At 36.5% G+C, this 19,613-nt stretch overlaps 3 protein-coding genes across 8 annotated transcripts; 2 read left to right on the top strand and 1 right to left on the bottom strand.

Moving 5' to 3' along the window:
- The first annotated feature begins 37 nt into the window (after nucleotides 1-37).
- Nucleotides 38-5,963, top strand: LOC107264534 (BTB/POZ domain-containing protein KCTD3). 5 transcript variants are annotated; one of them, XM_015732903.2, is made up of 11 exons: nucleotides 38-379; nucleotides 515-828; nucleotides 921-1,085; nucleotides 1,262-1,450; nucleotides 1,525-2,004; nucleotides 2,076-2,192; nucleotides 3,301-3,321; nucleotides 3,983-4,122; nucleotides 4,207-4,393; nucleotides 4,481-4,759; nucleotides 5,039-5,963. In XM_015732903.2, exons 1-11 carry the CDS (start codon nucleotides 315-317, stop codon nucleotides 5,242-5,244), a joined length of 2,163 nt encoding a protein of 720 aa, XP_015588389.1. In that variant the 5' UTR covers nucleotides 38-314; the 3' UTR covers nucleotides 5,245-5,963. The 5 variants fall into 5 exon arrangements, with proteins under 5 accessions (XP_015588389.1, XP_015588400.1, XP_015588379.1 ...); XM_015732914.2 differs by lacking the exon at nucleotides 3,301-3,321 and adding an exon at nucleotides 2,823-2,828; XM_015732893.2 differs by lacking the exon at nucleotides 3,301-3,321 and having other exon boundaries at nucleotides 3,962-4,122.
- Nucleotides 5,964-6,144: 181 nt separating this feature from the next.
- Nucleotides 6,145-8,579, bottom strand: LOC107264552 (CAAX prenyl protease 2). Its single transcript, XM_015732934.2, has 7 exons — nucleotides 8,439-8,579; nucleotides 8,157-8,311; nucleotides 7,677-7,782; nucleotides 7,456-7,594; nucleotides 7,125-7,361; nucleotides 6,981-7,043; nucleotides 6,145-6,904 (listed from the first exon to the last, which is right to left on the bottom strand). The coding sequence occupies exons 1-7, from the start codon at nucleotides 8,481-8,483 to the stop codon at nucleotides 6,690-6,692; spliced, it is 960 nt and encodes a 319-aa protein (XP_015588420.1). The 5' UTR covers nucleotides 8,484-8,579; the 3' UTR covers nucleotides 6,145-6,689.
- LOC107264523 (F-box only protein 11) lies at nucleotides 8,285-18,886 on the top strand. Of its 2 annotated transcripts, XM_015732871.2 has the most exons (9): nucleotides 8,285-8,636; nucleotides 10,290-10,601; nucleotides 10,718-11,506; nucleotides 11,621-12,473; nucleotides 12,588-12,808; nucleotides 12,901-13,119; nucleotides 13,247-13,454; nucleotides 13,594-13,766; nucleotides 14,891-18,886. In XM_015732871.2, exons 1-8 carry the CDS (start codon nucleotides 8,540-8,542, stop codon nucleotides 13,721-13,723), a joined length of 2,829 nt encoding a protein of 942 aa, XP_015588357.1. In that variant the 5' UTR covers nucleotides 8,285-8,539; the 3' UTR covers nucleotides 13,724-13,766; nucleotides 14,891-18,886. The 2 variants fall into 2 exon arrangements, with proteins under 2 accessions (XP_015588357.1, XP_015588351.1); XM_015732865.2 differs by having other exon boundaries at nucleotides 13,594-18,886.
- The last annotated feature ends 727 nt before the right edge of the window (nucleotides 18,887-19,613 follow it).

The following is a 19,613-nucleotide window of genomic DNA, read 5'->3' as shown; positions in this document are numbered from 1 at the left end:
CATCTCCCCACTCATCTCTGTTGTGCATCTGCCCACTCATCTCTGATATATCTACCACTTCTGGGCTTTAGAGCTTCCTCGCCAGAGTTCAGTGGTCAAAATATTAATCCATAGAGCTCGGAAGCACTCGGAAGTCTTCGGAAATGCAACAGCGCCTCCTGCGTAACGTTTTAATATCTTATAGTACAGAAGATATTACAGCACAAAGTAGAAGAGTACGGTGTATTGGGTAGATGTAAATTACAAAGTGCTCAATTGCTGTGCACTAGTTAGGGGATGAATAATCAAAGTTTTCATGTAGTATTGTGACACTTATGACTATGGCTATCTCGCATAGTTTTATGGGAGATATCGTTCATCTTAATGTTGGCGGCACAAGGTACTAGTTATAATCATCTTTCTGTAGTACATCAAAATGTGAAAATTGAAGTTAGATGGCAAACGTCCATAAGACGTTGTTGTCGTTATGTTATTTAGTTTAATGACTTGTATGACAAGAATGTTCACCTTATAGGTTTTCTACATCCAGACAAACCTTGTCATGGATACCAGATTCTTTCTTCACAGCTCTGTTGAGTAACCGCATCACCAGTCGAAGAGATGAAAATGGTGCATTGTTCATAGACAGGGATCCAAAGATCTTTTCTGTGATATTGAATTATCTACGTACCAGAGATATAGATTTAAAAAGTATAGATATTAGGACTTTGAGACATGAGGCTGAATATTATGGGATTACTCCTTTAGTTAAACGGTTAATGCTATGTGAAGATTTGTCACAATCATCCTGTGGTGATGTTTTATTTTATGGCTATTTGCCACCACCATGTGAGCATTATACTTTATAATATATTTTACTATATTTTAGTGTAGAAACACTGTTCATGTTGCAATAACAAATATTTTAATGAATATTACAGGTATGCCATTACAAGAACCAACTAGTGTGAATTCTAGCAATAACGATATTTCGGTTCATGGCAGACTTACAGGTTCTAATTCAACACCTAGAGTAGAAATTGCGACAGCATCCCAATCTATTGTTTTACCATCTACCTCTTCCAATCAAACTACTAGTAATAATGGTAAGATAATCATATTGAATAGCAACTATATTCATTTCCTTCAACTGTACAATTATGTCCAAAAGCTTAATAGAAAGATATGGTATACAAAAAGATGTGGTTTCTGGCTGCTGGCTTGTATATGGATCACTGCTTACTAATATCATAGTATTATCATTAAAAATCGTTTGTAACAGGGCAACCACATCAGAAAGCATCTTTGACTGCACATACTCGAAACTCTTCATTAGATTATCGGGTATCACAACGTGGATTACCACATTCACGTACGCCATCACTGGATCTAAGGCATGCCAGAAACAGTTCGGCAGATTTAAATAAACTTTTTAAGAACGATGTGGGCCTAATATTTGGTCCTCAGCAAGGTAAAGAGAAAGTAATTAAATGCTCTGCATTTAAATGTTGTTCCGCAACGTAATAACTAATATATATAATTCAGTTTCAGCATGGGTAGATCCTTTAAGAGTTCAAATAATAAAGGCACATCACAATTGGATAGTGATAGCCTATGCTCACTTTATAACATGCTATAGATTAAAGGATTCGTCTGGATGGCAGCACGCATTTACGAGTCCGCATATAGAGTCTATAATTGAACGTGTAGCAATAAATGCAAAAATGGGTAGTGGTACTGATGGTAAAATGGTTGCTATTTCTTATGGTAGTCAAGTACGTTTGTGGAGCGTTTCCGAAGATGGGATTAAAACAAATATCGGGACGTTTAATTTAAACGTTCGCGTCGAGTATTTATTTTTCATTGGCAGCCAGTTGGTTGCTTTGTCGCCAACTGGAAAAATTGGGGTGTGGCATGCGATGACTCATCACTGGCAAATACAAGATGTAGTACCAATTTCATCCTTTGACACTGCTGGTTCCTTTTTACTATTGGGATGTAACAATGGATCTATCTACTATATTGGTATGTCAAGCATCTGTACTTCTTATTCGTTTTTTATGTTATCGATTAATCTTTATCATTAATTGTTGCAGACATGCAGAAGTTTCCTTTAAGAATGAAGGACAATGATTTACTTGTAACTGAATTGTATCGCGACCCAAGTCACGACCCGATCACGGCTATATCAGTTTATCTAACACCAAAAACAAGTAAGTTTTCATTCCTTCAATTAGTAGAAAGATAATAATATTTAGTATGAAGTAAAGAAGAGATTCTTATACTTCAAGCGTAATGGCGTTCCTAATTGTTCTTCCAAGATATTGTTTAACGAATAATTATTTATTTCTAATGGAAATATTTCAGTTAAAATCATCGTGCCCTATCCATCTGAAACGCATCAATCAAATTTGAAACTTGCCAAATTCAATTGGTGCGTTTCAGCTGAGGAAGCTTTTCAATTTTTGTTTGTACATAGGAAATTGTATGCGAATATTACATTATTAACAATAACAATTCATTGTAAATGTTGCCTCGTTATCGGAAAAAAGCAGTGTTATCTATTATGGCCGCTATTTATTCCTTTTCATTAGTCACTGTAATTGCTGCGGATAAAACGTACCATTATAACTAGTAAGATGTGTTCATGCTTATCAGTTTTATGAAATTCATAACATCATCATCACTGTGACATAACCTTATTACAATATACAGCTCATCATCATCATCATCTAATTAAAGATCAATAAACGATCAGAGTGTCGTTAGCTCTTTTCTGTTAACAAAAATTTATCATTACATTTTTTGCTTCATGATTTCGTACGGTACAACTGGATACATAGCACAAGGCAAGTATGGGTCCAATCCCTTTGAAATGAATAAATACAAATTCAAATATGATACAACTTCATCTTTTGCATTACAGTGATTGCACTTACACATTTCCTATGCTGTAGTTATCATACCCTTCCTCTCAAGACTCCTAACGTTCCACTCTTCACCACTGTGAATCCAAAGCTCAGTGTCAGTGCTAATGTAATCTTATTAATGTATATTTTCAAAAACGCTCCCAAACAGAATGTCTATAACCAGGGAGTTATAGCACATTTTGATTTTGGATCTCACTGGCTCACTGCACCCTGCTATCTTTATGCGTCCAGTTGTACTACTGCAAATCACATGTCGTATTTTACTTTACAATTTTAATCGTACCTCTTGCAATGGTTTTCTCCAACTATTATTTATTCTTTTGAATATTAAGTTCAATTACTAGAGCTGCCTGCTTGCTCTCCCTATTCATAGCATTATGTTCCATGCCAGCATCTGAGAGGGGGAGGGAAGGTAATAGAAAATAAAAGTATCTTCGCTTATGTATTTATTCATTTGCTGGATATTGTGAAGAAAACAAAGAAAATTAAACATTTAAGTATATTATTAGTATATATCCTTATGTATTGCTTTTATTCTTGAGCATCAGCATTATTTCTTTTTAATGTAAAAATTTTCTTTTAACTTTGCAGATTCTATATGTAAAGTAATCCTGCATGACTGCCCTCTTTCAATGCATTGCCAAATATCAGAGTTCACTTCTTTATGAATCTGCTGTTTCCCACTAAGAGTGTAATTATTATAGTGCCACTCATGATACAACATATGTCATTATTTCATTGACTATGATATTATTAATATCTCTGGTAGTCTAAGCAGCACTTATACTCTATCATGTACACTCGCAGTACACTATTATTATGTAGACAAGGTGTAACCAATCTTCCAGATATCTTTTAGGACGTCTTTATTTGATGTATCGTAATGATTCTTATAATTCTTAAAATATTCTAATATATATGAATAATAATATTAACACATTACCGTCTAGAGTGAATCTAGTAGTTTGGATATACCTTGTACATTCTACTTTATTTTATAATATTTTTATTGAATTCTGTACATACTACTAATTATGTATTGTTACCAGAAGATTTCCTATGCCTTATCACAGGTTTGTGTGGGAATTGGATCGAAATAGCGTATGGCACAAAATCAGGCAGTGTGCGGGTTATCGTACAACATCCAGAAACTGTTGGACATGCGCCACAGCTCTTTCAAACATTTACAGTACACCAGAGCAGTGTAACAAAAGTAAATATTCCCGACTATATACGTGTGTCATAATTTAGTGAATAAAAGGTTACGTTTTAACAATAATTATATTAAAAATTGTAGGTAACACTATCGGAAAAATACTTGGTATCCGTATGCTCAGAATATAATCACGTAAGGAGCTGGACTGTAACAAGATTTCGTGGAATGATCTCCACACAACCTGGTTCAACTCCTGAAGCTAGTTTTAAAATCGTCTCTTTGGATGCTGTAGAGCCCTGTGTCAGCTACAGTGCTGGCAATGATTTTGGTATGTGAAAGTATTCACGGTTTTCTTGAGATCCTTACTCTTATTTACTTTTGTCGTAATGATAATTTATATCATTCATTGTCACAGGACCATTTGGTGAACAAGACGACGAGCAGGTTTTTGTACAAAAAGTTGTACCCGAGACTGATCAATTATTTGTACGACTAGCATCCAATGGCGAACGAGTATGTGTAATTCAGTCAGTCGATGGAAGTGTTATTAGTTCTTTCTGTGTTCATGAGTGTGAAGGATCAAGTCGTATGGGTTCAAGGCCTAGAAGATTTATATTTACTGGACATTCCAATGGAGCTGTACAAATGTGGGATCTGACTACAGCATTGGATCTTATCATTAAAGGAGAAAAGGGTGAGCTTGAGAATTCACTTTCTGGGTTTTATAAATATATATAATATAGGCCTATTTTGTAACTTAAGAAGTGGGCATTAGGAATTCTTAGTTTAAGATAGTTCAAAGTTCGGTTTCATCTATATCAGTTAAAATTTCACCAACAATTGAATGCCTGATCTGAACATTTGAATGATGGATTCGTCATTTAAGCCTTAGTTCAATTTTAACGTCGAATCCCACATATGTTACTTATATTTATTATTTTCACTAACGCGTAACATGACATGTCTGTTACAGCGAAGGAAGTAACCGGTGGACCAACACCAGAAGAATTATGGAAACTGCTTGATCAGTGTGATCTAAGTAACAGTCATTGTTCCACTCCTTGCATAAGTCCATGCCCCTCACTTGTAGCAACAAACCCGAGAATAAAGGCAAGCAATGTTCTCTTTCTTAATCAATCTCAAAATTTAGAGTCTGCTCCAGGACCAAGTCAATCATAGGATATTAATAATTTCTTCGCATCCATATGTATAATTGTGGTTTACCTCTAGCCTGATTACAATTTAATATTGTCACTATTACATCTTTCATAAATCATTAATACCTTTAGAATTTAAGATAGAGTTCCTAAAACATTTTTAATTAAACACAAACAATTTTTATATAATGTGCAAATATAGTCTCTTCCAACGAATATCGACGATGTAAGAATAAGTTTTAATTAATGATTGAAAAATATAAGTGATGAATTTTGAGCGTGTAAGATCAATTTTCAATATAGTCTGAACTGCGAAATTAGGTTTGCAATAAGGTTCAATTATTGACATATACATACTTGTTTCGATGAATTGACATTAATATTTTGTTCATCGATATTAACAATCCACCCCATCAACTTCCCTTAATTTCGAATAAGAAATGACAGTCGTAGTAAGAAAAATGTCTCGTAAAAAGAAAAATGTTCAATGTCTTTATAGAATGTCTAAGATTACGATAATCTTGCCGCGAATGTATCGCTCTGTATTAAAGTGAAAAAGCTTAACTTTAAGCACAATTCACAATTAGCAGGCTAGCAGCAAGTTAGACTTTAGATACTCTGTCGTTCAAGAGAAGCAAGTAAAGCAGCAAGACTACTCTGAGATATAAGTAGTTATATATTTTTGTTACGTTTGTGCCAGATATAAATATTTAAAATAAAGTATTGTAACACTGTTGTAATTGTTCTCTCTGTGATTTACATATATCAAAAATAAATCCAAAATTTCATATAACGGTTTAAATATCTCATTTGGATAATGTAAATAGGAAAAGTTTAATTAAATGGGGTTGTGCAACTGTCACAAATGTATTGATGCATCTTTATACATTATATTGACAATTGCATAACTTTATATTACAAATCTTTTTAGAACATGATTTATTTGTACACATGTCAATTTAATGCGAACACTAATACGTTCGCGACAATTACAGGATAATAATATAATCGAAACGATTAATTTCTATGTTATTAAATGTTTAGATGTGGCGCAACGCTTAGTCATATAAGTAACAACATTTGGCATTACAATTCCTTCCTAACATTGTAGTCTCAAAGCTATACAGTGTCATGACTGTAAAAACCAGTCTAGTCAATGTGAGGCACTACGGTGATTTTATCATGTTCCTTATTAAATAATTAACTGGGAGACGTGAATTACGCGAAAGAATATATAATATTTTTCTGTTCTTTAAATAAGTATATAAAAATTGTTTTATACCAAAATTTTTTAACAGTAGCACTGTTCAATTCTATATTGTGAATCATTTCAATAAAACAGAAATAGGTATACGTCGCAAATTGTTACTGGCACAACCTTCAATTCTCAATTTTTCAATTTAATTATACTATAAAATTCGCTTTAATCTCTTAGTATTGTTCTTCCTTTTAGAAACAATATGAACTTCAAAGGAAATGCTTATGCCAAAATAAATTATTACTAAACCATACTGGATTAGTCATTGGTGTTAATAAACAACACCAAGTCACTAAACCTATTACAAATAAAGAGAACAACCCAGCTCGTTTCAATGGATTTTTGTAGGCCACCACTTCAGATAAATCAGGAAAACCCATATGATTGCAGAATGAGTGCGCTGTGAAAGGTGCTACGAAGTGCCCTATAAAATATGAAATCGAAATTAATTGTGTGCAATAGGTGATATATAAAATATAACAAAATAAAATGTTATTTACCGGTCTTAGCAAAGAGAAATGCAGCGTAAGCACCGAATAACGTTGTATAAGCAAATTGAAAACCTGAAGTGGAAATGTTATACGATAGTAAAACTTGTTTTTCTTTCATCTGTAATTTTACACATCAAATGAAAAAGTACCTACATGATATGAATAGAACGTGCTTTAACTCCATGCCCGTTTTCGTTCTTTCTACCACATGATGTAGATGAGCAACCCCAAAAAATAGGGGACATATAAAAATGGCAGTTGTTGGAGTAAAACATTGCAATAGCAATGGTAACATGCATGCTCGAAATGTCCATTCTTCGGATAATGGGGCTACCACTTGATTTCTCCACCAAGCCAAGCTTCCTAAGCTCCCTAACCAGTACATAGGTTCTGCAATGTATAGGATGTATAGATATCACAAAGTATGTTCAATTAAAAACTGAAGGTAATTCTTAACTGTACATTGCATATACTAGATACTAACCGGTATATAATTTCCATAGACCATTAAGACCCTGTACACTCAAAGGTCCCAAGAATAAAATCATCGTCAGGAGCAATGGTAAAATGATTGCCTGAATAAATCCAGGCCATCTAAGACCCAGCAATTCCCATACAGTCGCCTAAAATACATAAATTTATTAACAAAGCCTAATATTTTTAAATATATGAATATCAACAAGGATGCTGCATAACAATGAATACCTTCTGAAATATTTTTTCATCTAAGCCAAAGTATAAAAACACTGGAGAGATCAGATTTACAATAAAGACACTGAAGAATCTTTTTTTTATAGTACTGGGATGTTCCCTATAAATAAAAATCCAAAAGACACACAATTAGCATAACATAAGACATAGATATATAAATTAAAAAACGGAGTGTCTATGACAAGTTTTGAATAGCCCGCGACGCGGATTTAAAACGAAGGAAAGAATTGTCCAGTATAGGTGGCCACATTAGTCAGTTTTGTCCAGAATTATAGAGAGTTGCGCGATGAGACATGAGAGCGAGAAGGAGAGATGGAGCAAGCCAAGAATAGTAGTCATTCATATTGGCTCCCGTCGTGAATACAGTTACACTTTGTTCGTGGCTATTAAAGGGCCAAGCGTTCGAGGTTCTACGAGTCGTGTAAAATGGACGTCTGACGAGGGAGATATCTAGACTGGCGCCGGTATACGTACCTGTTCTCCGGAGAATTCCAAACGTAGAGACTAGCGACGTAGACAATCGAGAGAGCGAAACATGAGAGGATCGGAGAGACACAGGAAAAATCGGTATTTCGGTCCGTGCTCTCCATAATTCCATACTGACGTTGGTTGGTTGTGTTTGCGGAATACTGCGACAGGGAGACAGAGAATCAGGGTAGGGGGATTAGAAGGGATCGGCGGGTAAGGTGGTACGTAGAGGGTGGGGAGGACACCAATTCATCCGATTGGCGCTCGCGCACCAGTCGGCAGTCTTACCGTCAATGAGAAGATGGCCGCTGTGCTCGGTGGAAGTGTCGCCATTGTTTAGTGTTTAGTTGTTTTACCGTTTTTCGCGTTATTCTGAAGAGCCTGCCAAGATGCCGAGCGCGTCGTTCACCTCGTCGCGCAGCTACGTACGAAGATCCCGGAGGAAAGGTGCCAATAGAATTCCTCTGCCTTCGAGAACTACCTCGGGTGAGACTACGCTCTTCGTAACTCTGTTCACGGCTCACCTGTCTTGGCTCTCTTCCCTTGCGAGCCTGACTCCCTGTTTCCTATTTTCGATCGTAATGATCATTCGGCACTCTGCCACTCTCTCTTATTCTTATCTCTTCTTTTATGCCTCTTACTTTTCTTACTGTCGACAATATACTCGCGTATGTACGCTCGACAACCTCCTGCTCACGTCTTGTCCACGGTATTCATTCTGCGAGCGCCCTAAAAAAGGCCCACTCCAATCTTTCTGATGACGTTTCCCAATCGTTATTTTCTATCGTCCTCGCTTACACAAACTTTTCTTTTTCGATCATTAATATCCTTCCGCGAAATTTAATCTGGTTTACCTCGCTGCTCTAGTTTAATATCGTGTTTGCATATCGTTCACTATGAATATTAGAATTTCTATTTGTCAAAGGCGGATTATATGCAAAATATTAGGAACACTATTACTAATATTTTTCGTTTTATTAGAAATATTTTATGATTATGTAAAATTAATCTGAAATCCTTATTGTAATATACATTCTTTTTAAGTGTATTGTTGATTTTGAAAATTTGTTAATGCTGCAGAGTCATTCATGTAACTCAATACTAAATATACCAAGCTCTTTTAAAATACTTTATTGAGAGAATTCTTGCATTGACCATTTATTGTGAAATAATAGTAAAGAAAATTTGTTCTATTGTTCTCTTGCTTGAGCAATGTGTATCGGGTTTCTTTGTATCTTTTGTATGTTTGAGTTTTACAGGTCAATTTGGAGAATATCGGAATATTTATATACAACAATAACATTTCAGTCAGTTACTATCATGTCTAGTGAATAGTATGTGATAGAATTTGTCAACAAATTTGTAAAATAAGGAATCTTTTTTTTTTTTGGTTTTACATGCCAAACTTAATTGTGTGAATGAAGCTTGAATGCTTAAAATTGGTATAAAATTGGATTTATAGTTTATATGTCTATGCCTAAAAGTAATACTTTGTTGTCCCTTCTAATGTAACATCATCCAGATGTCTTCTGAGTAACATCTGTGTGGTATCATATCGAGCTACCATTGTATTTCACATGATAACTACAGATCTTTGTACCTAAATGCACTATGCAATTCTTATTAATAATTAATTATCCTTTTCTTTTCGAAAATATTCTTGCATATGTGTAAAATGATGAGATGTAACTTCATTAATAACAATATGTTATACGTCTTTTTCGAAACTGATTCATAATTTAGATGTACATTTTATTTCTAATTTGTTTTCCAATGTTTCAGCTTGATTTAAGTTCTATCATAAAATTATTATAATTATTTCATGTCCAATCGAAAAGAGTATAAAAGTATAAGATTCATAACTGAGTATTTACAATTAGTTTAAACTTGTTTTTTTATAGCAATGAATATATATATTTTCTTCATTGTATTATCTGAATTATATTTGTCATTGAAGCTTTCATTTTCATCCAAACTAATGGGGAACAAAAATGAATAGTCATTGATGTAAACAAAATATAGATTGTCTTTTGTGCAATTCTTTTCCAAGCAGAAATAGTATTTATAAAATATAGATTTACATGAATAAATAAAATATCCTTGTTCATCCACATTACATTCTTTTTTTTGTTTTGTCAGCCGAGCCATGCGAGCTACCGTGTCCCGCTTCAAATCAAATTCCTCCTGGCGGTGGGGTCGGCGGCGGTGGCAGCGGAGGTAGAGGTTCTTCGCCTAGTGTATCAGGTGTAGCTGCGCCATCTCCTTCTCCATCACATTCACACTCTTCACCATATGACCTGAGACGCAAAAGTCCTCCTCATCCTGACCCAGCACCCGGCACTAGTTCTGCCTTACCTCCTCCTGGTGGAAGCAGCGTTGCGGCTGCTCTTGGTTCATCCTCTCTACCAGCCAGAAAGCGACCTAGACGAACATGTTCATTGTCCACCGACGGTAAGTCTTATTAAAGATTCACAAGTATAGAGTAAACAAAAGATACGTTGATAAATATAAATAATACTACTACCAGATCTTAGAAGAATTAAATGCGTTTACTTATTTTGGAGCAGGTACAAGCACAAACACGGCAGCACACTATCTTCAGTATGAACTTCCGGATGAAGTGCTGCTCACAATATTCAATTACTTGATGGAGCAGGACCTGTGTCGGGTATCGCAGGTTTGTAAGCGGTTCCAAGCGATTGCAAACGATACAGAACTATGGAAGTCTCTTTATCAACAAGTATACGAATATGATCTGCCGCTATTTAACCCTGCACCCTGTAAATTCGAATTCGTATCGCCGGATGAATCAGACTATCCGAATCCTTGGAAAGAGAGTTTTCGGCAGCTTTATAGAGGGGTACACGTAAGGCTTGGATTTCAAGATTTGAAATTCAAGGGACGAAATCTTCCCTATTTCAACACAATTCAAGGAGCTCTAGACTACGTAGATGAATATAGAAGTAGTAGTGGTTCATCTCCAAACAGTAGTGCCAGCACCAATAGTCAAGGGAATTGTTGTGGCAACAACTCGCAATCCTCCGAAGAGGCGCCGCAACATTTAGTGTTTCTGCATGCTGGAACGTATCGTGGTGAATTCCTCGTGATAGACAGTGACGTAGCACTGATAGGTGCAGCGTCGGGTAATGTGGCTGAATCCGTCATTTTGGAACGAGAGAGTGAATCCACAGTGATGTTCGTGGAAGGGGCTAAACGAGCGTACGCGGGACATCTGACGTTAAAGTTTACACCTGATGTTACCAGTACAGTTCCACATCATAAACACTATTGTTTGGAGGTCGGCGAAAATTGCAGTCCCACCGTCGATCACTGCATTATCAGGAGCTCGAGCGTAGGTAAGTGGGTCTTAAGTAGGTCTGCCAGTTCGTTATTTTACGTGTAAGTTCAGTTAGTATCTCTTTTATTCGATGGGATTGTACAAGCAACTTGTTTTCTTGTCTCTTGTTCAGTTGGAGCAGCTGTTTGCGTATCGGGTGTAGGTGCCAATCCAGTTGTGAAGAACTGTGACATTTCAGACTGCGAGAATGTTGGTCTTTACGTGACAGATTACGCGCAAGGCACCTACGAGGATAACGAGATATCGCGGAACGCATTGGCTGGCATATGGGTGAAGAATTATGCGAATCCTATTATGCGAAGAAATCACATTCACCATGGAAGGGACGTTGGAATTTTTACGTTCGACAATGGCCTAGGATATTTTGAGGCAAACGACATCCATAACAATCGTATTGCTGGGTTCGAGGTAAAAGCTGGCGCGAATCCCACTGTTGTGCACTGTGAAATTCATCATGGCCAGACAGGTGGTATTTACGTTCACGAAAATGGCCTGGGCCAGTTTATCGACAACAAAATTCATTCGAACAACTTTGCTGGTGTTTGGATAACATCAAATTCGAATCCGACGATTCGCAGAAATGAGATTTATAACGGACACCAAGGAGGCGTTTATATATTTGGCGAAGGAAGAGGTTTGATCGAGCACAATGACATTTATGGGAATGCCTTGGCCGGCATACAAATCCGAACAAATTCTGACCCCATCGTTCGGCACAATAAAATTCATCATGGACAGCATGGCGGAATTTATGTACACGAGAAGGGACAGGGTCTGATAGAAGAGAATGAAGTATTTGCGAACACGTTGGCAGGTGTCTGGATAACTACGGGATCGACTCCAGTGTTAAGAAGAAATCGGATTCACAGTGGGAAGCAAGTCGGCGTTTATTTTTATGATAATGGTCATGGAAAATTAGAAGACAATGACATATTCAATCACTTATACTCAGGAGTACAAATCAGGTAACGTGAAAATAATAATTATTAATAAATTTTGCGTCGCTTTGCACGTATTTATTGTTAAGCCTTTAATTTTATGTAAAACTGACACTCGGTATATTGTTTTTAATGGGATAGGACTGGAAGTAATCCTGTTATACGCGGAAACAAGATATGGGGTGGACAAAACGGTGGTGTCCTTGTATATAACAGTGGCTTAGGGTTACTCGAACAAAATGAAATATTCGATAATGCAATGGCAGGCGTTTGGATTAAAACCGACAGTAATCCAACCCTAAAGAGGAACAAGATATTTGACGGTCGAGACGGCGGCATTTGTATATTCAATGGTGGCAAGGGTAAGCATAATTCTTTTATTAAAAATATTTTGACATGTGGTATATCACAGGTATCGCACTGTTTCTAATTTGACGTCTTATTACATATACAGGTGTTTTGGAAGAAAATGACATATTTCGAAATGCACAAGCAGGAGTTCTCATCTCGACACAGTCACATCCAGTACTCAGGAGAAATCGAATTTTCGATGGACTGGCTGCAGGTGTCGAAATAACCAATAACGCGACCGCCACATTGGAATTTAATCAGATTTTCAACAATCGATTTGGCGGTTTGTGTTTAGCAAGTGGCGTTCAACCCACTACCAGAGGTACATATATTTGTTTATGCTTTATCGCGAAATTCTTCTTTTACTCCTCGACTTGCCGCAACGACCTGTCACGATGTTAATTGCTGACAAATCAAGCATCTGTTAATAAACTGTGTTTCGATTTCAGGTAACAAAATATTCAACAATCAAGATGCCGTCGAGAAGGCAGTGGGCAACGGTCAATGTTTATACAAAATTTCGTCGTACACGTCATTTCCAATGCACGACTTTTATCGCTGTCAAACGTGCAACACTACCGACCGAAACGCCATATGTGTCAACTGTATAAAAACCTGTCACGCAGGACACGACGTGGAATTCATTAGACACGATCGGTTAGTAGTGTAACGATTCTCTATTCTCGCTTCTTATTTGTCGTTTCTTGCGACGAACAAAATTGTTATCACCTATTTAGTCTTTCTCAGTCTCTTGCGCCTGTCAATAAAGAATTTTCTTTTAAATACTTGTTTGCAGGTTCTTCTGCGACTGTGGTGCTGGAACGTTGAGCAACCAGTGTCAACTTCAGGGTGAGCCAACGCAAGACACAGATACCCTCTACGATAGTGCCGCTCCCATGGAGTCGCACACGCTCATGGTTAACTAGGAATTAACTTAATCTAACGTAACCAATCAAACGACTATAATCCGTAAGTCCGATTCATTATAACCACTGTGCAGTAATCTGTTGCCGAGTTCTCTTTGTTCTTATCATTTTATAAGACTTTCTTTTTGTTTCTCTTTCCTTTTTTTTTTCACTCAAATTAGTCTCATCATTCATCCGATTAGTACTATTGTTAATTATTAACGTGGTAGCACCGATATTTATTTGCACGCGCGGTACTCGGGCAATCCGATTCACGTGAACTACATAAATTGCTTCTTTTTTTTTTATTTCACATAAAATTATGCGATGCCGGACGTTTGCCTCTTTTTTTAAAATATCTTCCTTTTCCACCTATCGTTAATGTGCCTTCGCCACAGAGATACACTCGATTCGGATCACCACGTTACACGTGTCTTCGTTTACGTAAGTCTTCTTGATCTCGTATAAATTTTCCAATATGATAAAGTCTAGAGAACTCTGCAAACGGTACATATTCCTCCTACCCGCGTTAAAACGATAATATGACGCATTAACAGTGAAAAATAATGAAATGAAAAAAAAAACCATGGCACTCTCGCATAAATCGTATAAAATAAAGTCAATGAAAAAAAAATAGAAAAGAAAGAAAAGAAACATGAACGTTACTACATTGATCGACTGACCCGAAGCATAATTAGAAGTGTACGCGGTGAAGTGTCTCTTGTGAGTCTTCGACTGCTGCTCGTAATTGTAGATGAAACGAAAAACAACAGTGACAAACTTTTGTGTACAAAATATGTGTATACGTCATCTGATAAAGACGGTCGATTGTGCTAACGATGTATTACTGTTACGCCAGTCTTAACGAACTGCCGTTGAAACTAATGGATGCACGGTGGCAGCAGAATAATCGTAAAAGCAGCCCAATCACGGTTAATATGATATGTAATAAAGTGACGCGAATGTAAATTGTGTATTAACGCGGCCAACTGAACGGATATAGAGAGAGAGAGAGAAAGAGAAAGAGAGAGAGAGAGGGGTGGGGAGGCAAAGAGAGATTGAGATGAAAGAGTACGATAAGGAGGAACGTTATTATTCGAAACTCTCGCGAACGAAGGCTTATCGACTCTAAACTGAACTGTATGCTCGCGATACATACGTCATTAGAGGGTTATTGTGTTTTGATAGAGCACAGCGGAATGCAGCAGCGGAGCCCCATCGAGGATATCGTTATTCATGGAATTGAAAAGAAGAAAAATGAGAAGCTTGACGTTGCCCATGAGAATTGAAAAGTTACGCGGTGGACCTAGGTGCGACAGGGTTGCTGGTATCTCCACCATTTGAGGAAATAAAAATTGTATTAACCCTTGCAAGAATATTATCGACACGTAATGTACTGGGAATAAGCTAAACGAAACGAAGAACCTATTAGATAAAGAGGAATGTCTTTAAAAAATGTGATACAGAGCTCACAGAACCGGCAGGAATAATAATCAAAATGAATGGAACATCCAATATCCTTTAATAACTTTTTGCAAGATGTACAAGCACCTAATGAATACCCCACGTGCACTCGATTCCTGAATTCCGCTACTGCGTCGTGAATTGTGATGGTCCTAAGCTGCCTAAGGGCGAAGTGCATAATAAGACGAGGATAATGGGAATATTTAAAAATAATTTAAATGCTAAAAACAACGCTGAACGACAGTGTAAAACCAGTGAAAGAAAGAAAGAAAGAAAAAGAAAAATGAAACATACTGTCCGCGGAACAGTTTTTAAAGTAATCTCGAGTTTTTAAAAGTAATCCAATTTTTTAAAAAAATATTACGTTAGTGGTAATGTCTAATCATATTATTGTAATTGTATCTCAAGAGGGGGAGTATTCTCTCTTGTTATTGAAGGAAGCGCCTATTAGCGATAATTTTTAGACGCAACCAACTCCATCTACGCAAATGAATACGAAATAAGTAGCTAAAAGAATAAAATTATTAACGCCAAGTTTTGATTCGTCATGCAAAACTTAGCGGCATATTATAATTATGTTGTATGTAGTACTTTTTGTATATCTCTCTTGGTAAAAGTGGGTAAGTGGTATGCGAAAATTGTCTCTGACCATACCGACCTAAGGTCTGTACCATTATATACGGTGGTGTCATATTATACATAGTATAAATATATATGACTTACCTATGTGCTTACTGAGAGATGACGTCAGAGGCAATATTCGCTCGTGCATATTAGACCTGACAATTCTTAAATCATATTATGTTCGTGAGTGATGCTGTACGGTGTTTTGTTTTTGTTTTAATAACCTTCGGTAAATTATCCTTTTTAAATGCTGAGCTAAGAGAACTGCAGAGCTATTGTGATACACACAGAGGACCTATTAGAAATTTCGACACAATTTTCGACAAATTGTGTCATATATCAGCGCGCGGTTAAATATCAGCGAAATAAACATTTTTTCCTCAGGGATGTTAAGATTTTTAGAAATCACCCGTTGTAGCCGCAACTCTCTTTCGTCCCCGAGCAAAAAATTTCTTAAGCTGTCGATACGTTAACCGTGACTTTGCGTTTGCTGGATATATTATGCGAGTTTTCGATCGTAGAACGTGACTGTCATTCTCCTCCAATACGTTAATCGTATCAATACCGAAGTCCATGAGCTTACAATTTTATGGGCATCTATCATATTTCATTCGCCGCGCAAGAAACTCATTAACCCCAAGCATTGCGTCTCGTTACTCCATGTAGAGTTGCAATGGATGAGAGCTCGTTGCGAATTTATGTCTTTTTGCGAAAAAGATACTCAGAAAGAAAGAAAAAAAAGGAATGGAAAAATGAAATTTCATTGAAACACAATACACGAATGATACGCTTACCCTAGTACGGTATCGTTTTGTAGATCACGATTATCCAAAACACTTTGTGCTTTCTTCTTTTCTTTTATTATCTTATAGTTTCAAGCGTGTTGAGTAATATTTACCGTTTAACATTGTTTTGCGCCGCAGCCACGTTAACGAAATCGAGAGGAATTATTATCTGTTTTCTTTTTCTTTCTTTCCTTTCTTTGTGTTTTTTTTTTTTTTTTTCCTAAATTCCTACTCTTCAAGTGGCTTCAACACTACGTACGTTTCTTTTGTTGTCGAAATATCAAGTTACTGGGATTCCGTTAGTACGCAATGTACCGTTAGCATTTGGCACAGCCACGAGATATCGATTTGTACAATGAATTGGCACGAGAGATGTAACTTCCATAGTATAAAAATGTTGTATCGTTTGGCTGCTGCACGATTCCAATGTTTCTGTTTCTAGTTGTTGGATGTGTCAGAGATAAGATTTAATCGACAATGTAAATCTGTTGTGTTTTAAGTTTTAAATTTCCTGTAATCCCATCCCTCCCCCCCACCCCCACCGGGCTGGCATCACATAAAGTCTAAAGGTCTTACGGAAACACTTGCTTTACGGCATTTAATCAAAGCTGTAACGTTACAAGGTAATACCGATTTATATCAAGTGAAACCGAAGGCAGTGCCTGTAATCATTAGACAAAATTTCGTTATCACCACTTGACGTGACGTAAAATTCACAAAAATATGAAAGAAAGACTCGAAATAGATAATTTTTTTTAGTCTTGATTAAATTTAATATCTATATTAATATACCGCACGAGTAAAATTTCTAAATACTTGGAGGAAAAACATATACGATCATTTACCCTATTATTTAATGATATTTTGATTAACATTATTATACATGTATCTTTTCGTCCCCTTATATGTTTCTTCTTTTTTTTTTTCTTTTTCTTTTTTTTTTTAATCACGTTTTCGCTGTATTGCAATTTGTACATTATCCCATACTTGTTTATCGATTTTTATGAATGTAAAGCTTTGTTTATTTATCGGATATTATTAAAAAAAAAACTTTTTTTTCTTTCGTCATTAATTCATTCCACGTCTATATCCCGCACCAATATGCTACTTCATTTTTTCAACAAATACTTGCCATTATTATGTCTGTTGCCATAGGTTGCGATTTATTTTTTGTTTTGTTTTGCGGTAGACACTATAGATAGACTAATACGCAATGTGCAACACACGCATCCACAAGAAATTGATACCACTACGTATTCTGTACATAATCTGCCCACTATATATAATTATATATACAAATATATATATATATATATATAACGCATTGATTATACTATTATAGAAAATATATTATTAGAAATTATCATTTTTATTTTCTCATCCCGTTTTCATGATTCACAATACCTTTTGATTTTCTTTCTCCACCAGCAAAAGTGACGGAGTTCTCGCTCGATCGAAAGAGATATCACGAATTTTAATTTTGGCAACTGTCCAAATTCATTGTTCACCATAATTTTCCGTACAAGGAGTTAAACTTAACTAGTGAACATATTAACCTCATAAGTGGAAATGACGTGTCCCGCCCGCATGAGTTCTCTGTGCCAAACAAAACTTTGACGGGTTACGCCCGCCGTAACAACTGCACGCACAGAGTTGCGATAAAATTAATTAGTCTGGACAGGCACGTTTGCCTTACAATAAATCGTAAGGGCAAGGGGTTAATTGCAATGTAAATTATTCTGGAAGTATTGTCGGGAATAGGTATTGAGCATATTTGGAAAAAATTAAGTAATTCCGATACGAGCACAGAACTTTGCCGCGAGTATAACGGCCGTTTTTGTATTCGAATATAAATCCTTTTAAGAACTAGCCGCTAATTAAGCCTGCCAGCCACGTTAACATTGTTTTTTCTTTTTTCTATCAGTTTCTGTATCTTCCAATTGGAGCAAGAGCATTGCGCATGCGCAACGCACATTTTTGGGCATTACATTTCATAAGTCCAATTAAGGTTATACAATGAAAAAACACGAAAGAACGTGCTCGTATGGCAGTTTAACGTGTAATGGAGAAAAAGTAGAAAGATAAATCTCGTGAAATTTTCTTTTCAATTAATCTTAAGCTAACGATAGTAAAGACTGGTCGTACTTGGTGTCGTATCTCGTTTCAGCAGGTCTTAACGGTACTCTCCCACCCCCCCACCCACACGCACCCTACCCACTGTTTTATAAGAATTACCGTAATATGAAATTGTAGCGAACATTATCTGTAAACGTCTGAAATGTGAATTAAACATTGAATCATTTGAAATTGACACAACCCCTTTGTTGTCCATTATTGTTCGAGTTGGCCGTTCAATGCGTTCTTAAAGTCACTAAATCATTCCGCACATCGTACGACGTTCTTCGTGGAAATGACTTTGGCTGCTTTTCGTTGTTGCTCGTGAACGCCGTGAGACGGCGAAAAAGAGAAACTTAAAATTTGTGCGTCGACGTAAGAAAATTATGCAAAATTTAAGAGGAAGAAGAAAATTGATGAAAAGTGTCGCAACGAAACAAACGGCGATTCAACGACTGCTATCGTCTTTATGGCATGAAGGATTACAATGCGTGTCCTGCGTTTTGCGAAGCACCTGTGCCCCTCTTGTAAAAATCAATGACTCTACCATTCTTCATTCTCTCCCCCCACCCCTCCCCTACGGGCGCACCTACCCCTATCCCTTTCAAAGGAGCTGTAATTAATAACTGAGTGTCGGGAAGTGCTTATTTGTAAATAAGTATATGGGATGACTGTGCATTTTTAATTGGTGGATATTTTTTTTCTCGGTTTTAATATACATCTTTTTTAAAAAATATATCGGGGATGTACGTAAAGCGCCAAAGATTTCTCGACTGCGGCACCTTTTAATTACTATTACGCTAAGTGGTCAAGGACGTCAAATGAAATGAATCACATCACTGACGTAAGTTAACGAAAAATGGCTGTCGCTTACGGAAGCTTTCGGAAAGAAAGAAGAAAAAGTTTAAGATACCGGAAGTTAG

This window comes from Cephus cinctus, unplaced genomic scaffold (genome assembly GCF_000341935.2).
Source record: "Cephus cinctus unplaced genomic scaffold, Ccin1 Ccin1_scaffold0013, whole genome shotgun sequence".
Lineage (NCBI taxonomy): Eukaryota > Metazoa > Arthropoda > Insecta > Hymenoptera > Cephidae > Cephus > Cephus cinctus.
The sequence above is the reverse complement of the archived record's forward strand: the minus strand, read 5'-3'. Positions and strand labels throughout refer to the sequence as shown.

Excerpts from the sequence above, each read along its gene's own strand:
- LOC107264552 (XM_015732934.2), bottom strand. The coding sequence starts at position 8,483 with ATGGCGACACTTCCACCGAGCACAGCGGCCATCTTCTCATTGACG. Across the intron at positions 7,783-8,156 it reads TGGAATTCTCCGGAGAACAG|GGAACATCCCAGTACTATAA; the intron begins GTACGTATACCG and ends TTTTATTTATAG. Across the intron at positions 7,595-7,676 it reads ATGAAAAAATATTTCAGAAG|GCGACTGTATGGGAATTGCT; the intron begins GTATTCATTGTT and ends TATGTATTTTAG.
- LOC107264534 (XM_015732883.2), top strand. The coding sequence starts at position 315 with ATGACTATGGCTATCTCGCATAGTTTTATGGGAGATATCGTTCATCTT. Across the intron at positions 380-514 it reads CTTAATGTTGGCGGCACAAG|GTTTTCTACATCCAGACAAA; the intron begins GTACTAGTTATA and ends TTCACCTTATAG. Across the intron at positions 4,394-4,480 it reads CAGTGCTGGCAATGATTTTG|GACCATTTGGTGAACAAGAC; the intron begins GTATGTGAAAGT and ends TCATTGTCACAG.
- LOC107264523 (XM_015732871.2), top strand. The coding sequence starts at position 8,540 with ATGCCGAGCGCGTCGTTCACCTCGTCGCGCAGCTACGTACGAAGATCC. Across the intron at positions 8,637-10,289 it reads GCCTTCGAGAACTACCTCGG|CCGAGCCATGCGAGCTACCG; the intron begins GTGAGACTACGC and ends TTGTTTTGTCAG. Across the intron at positions 12,474-12,587 it reads TACTCAGGAGTACAAATCAG|GACTGGAAGTAATCCTGTTA; the intron begins GTAACGTGAAAA and ends TTAATGGGATAG.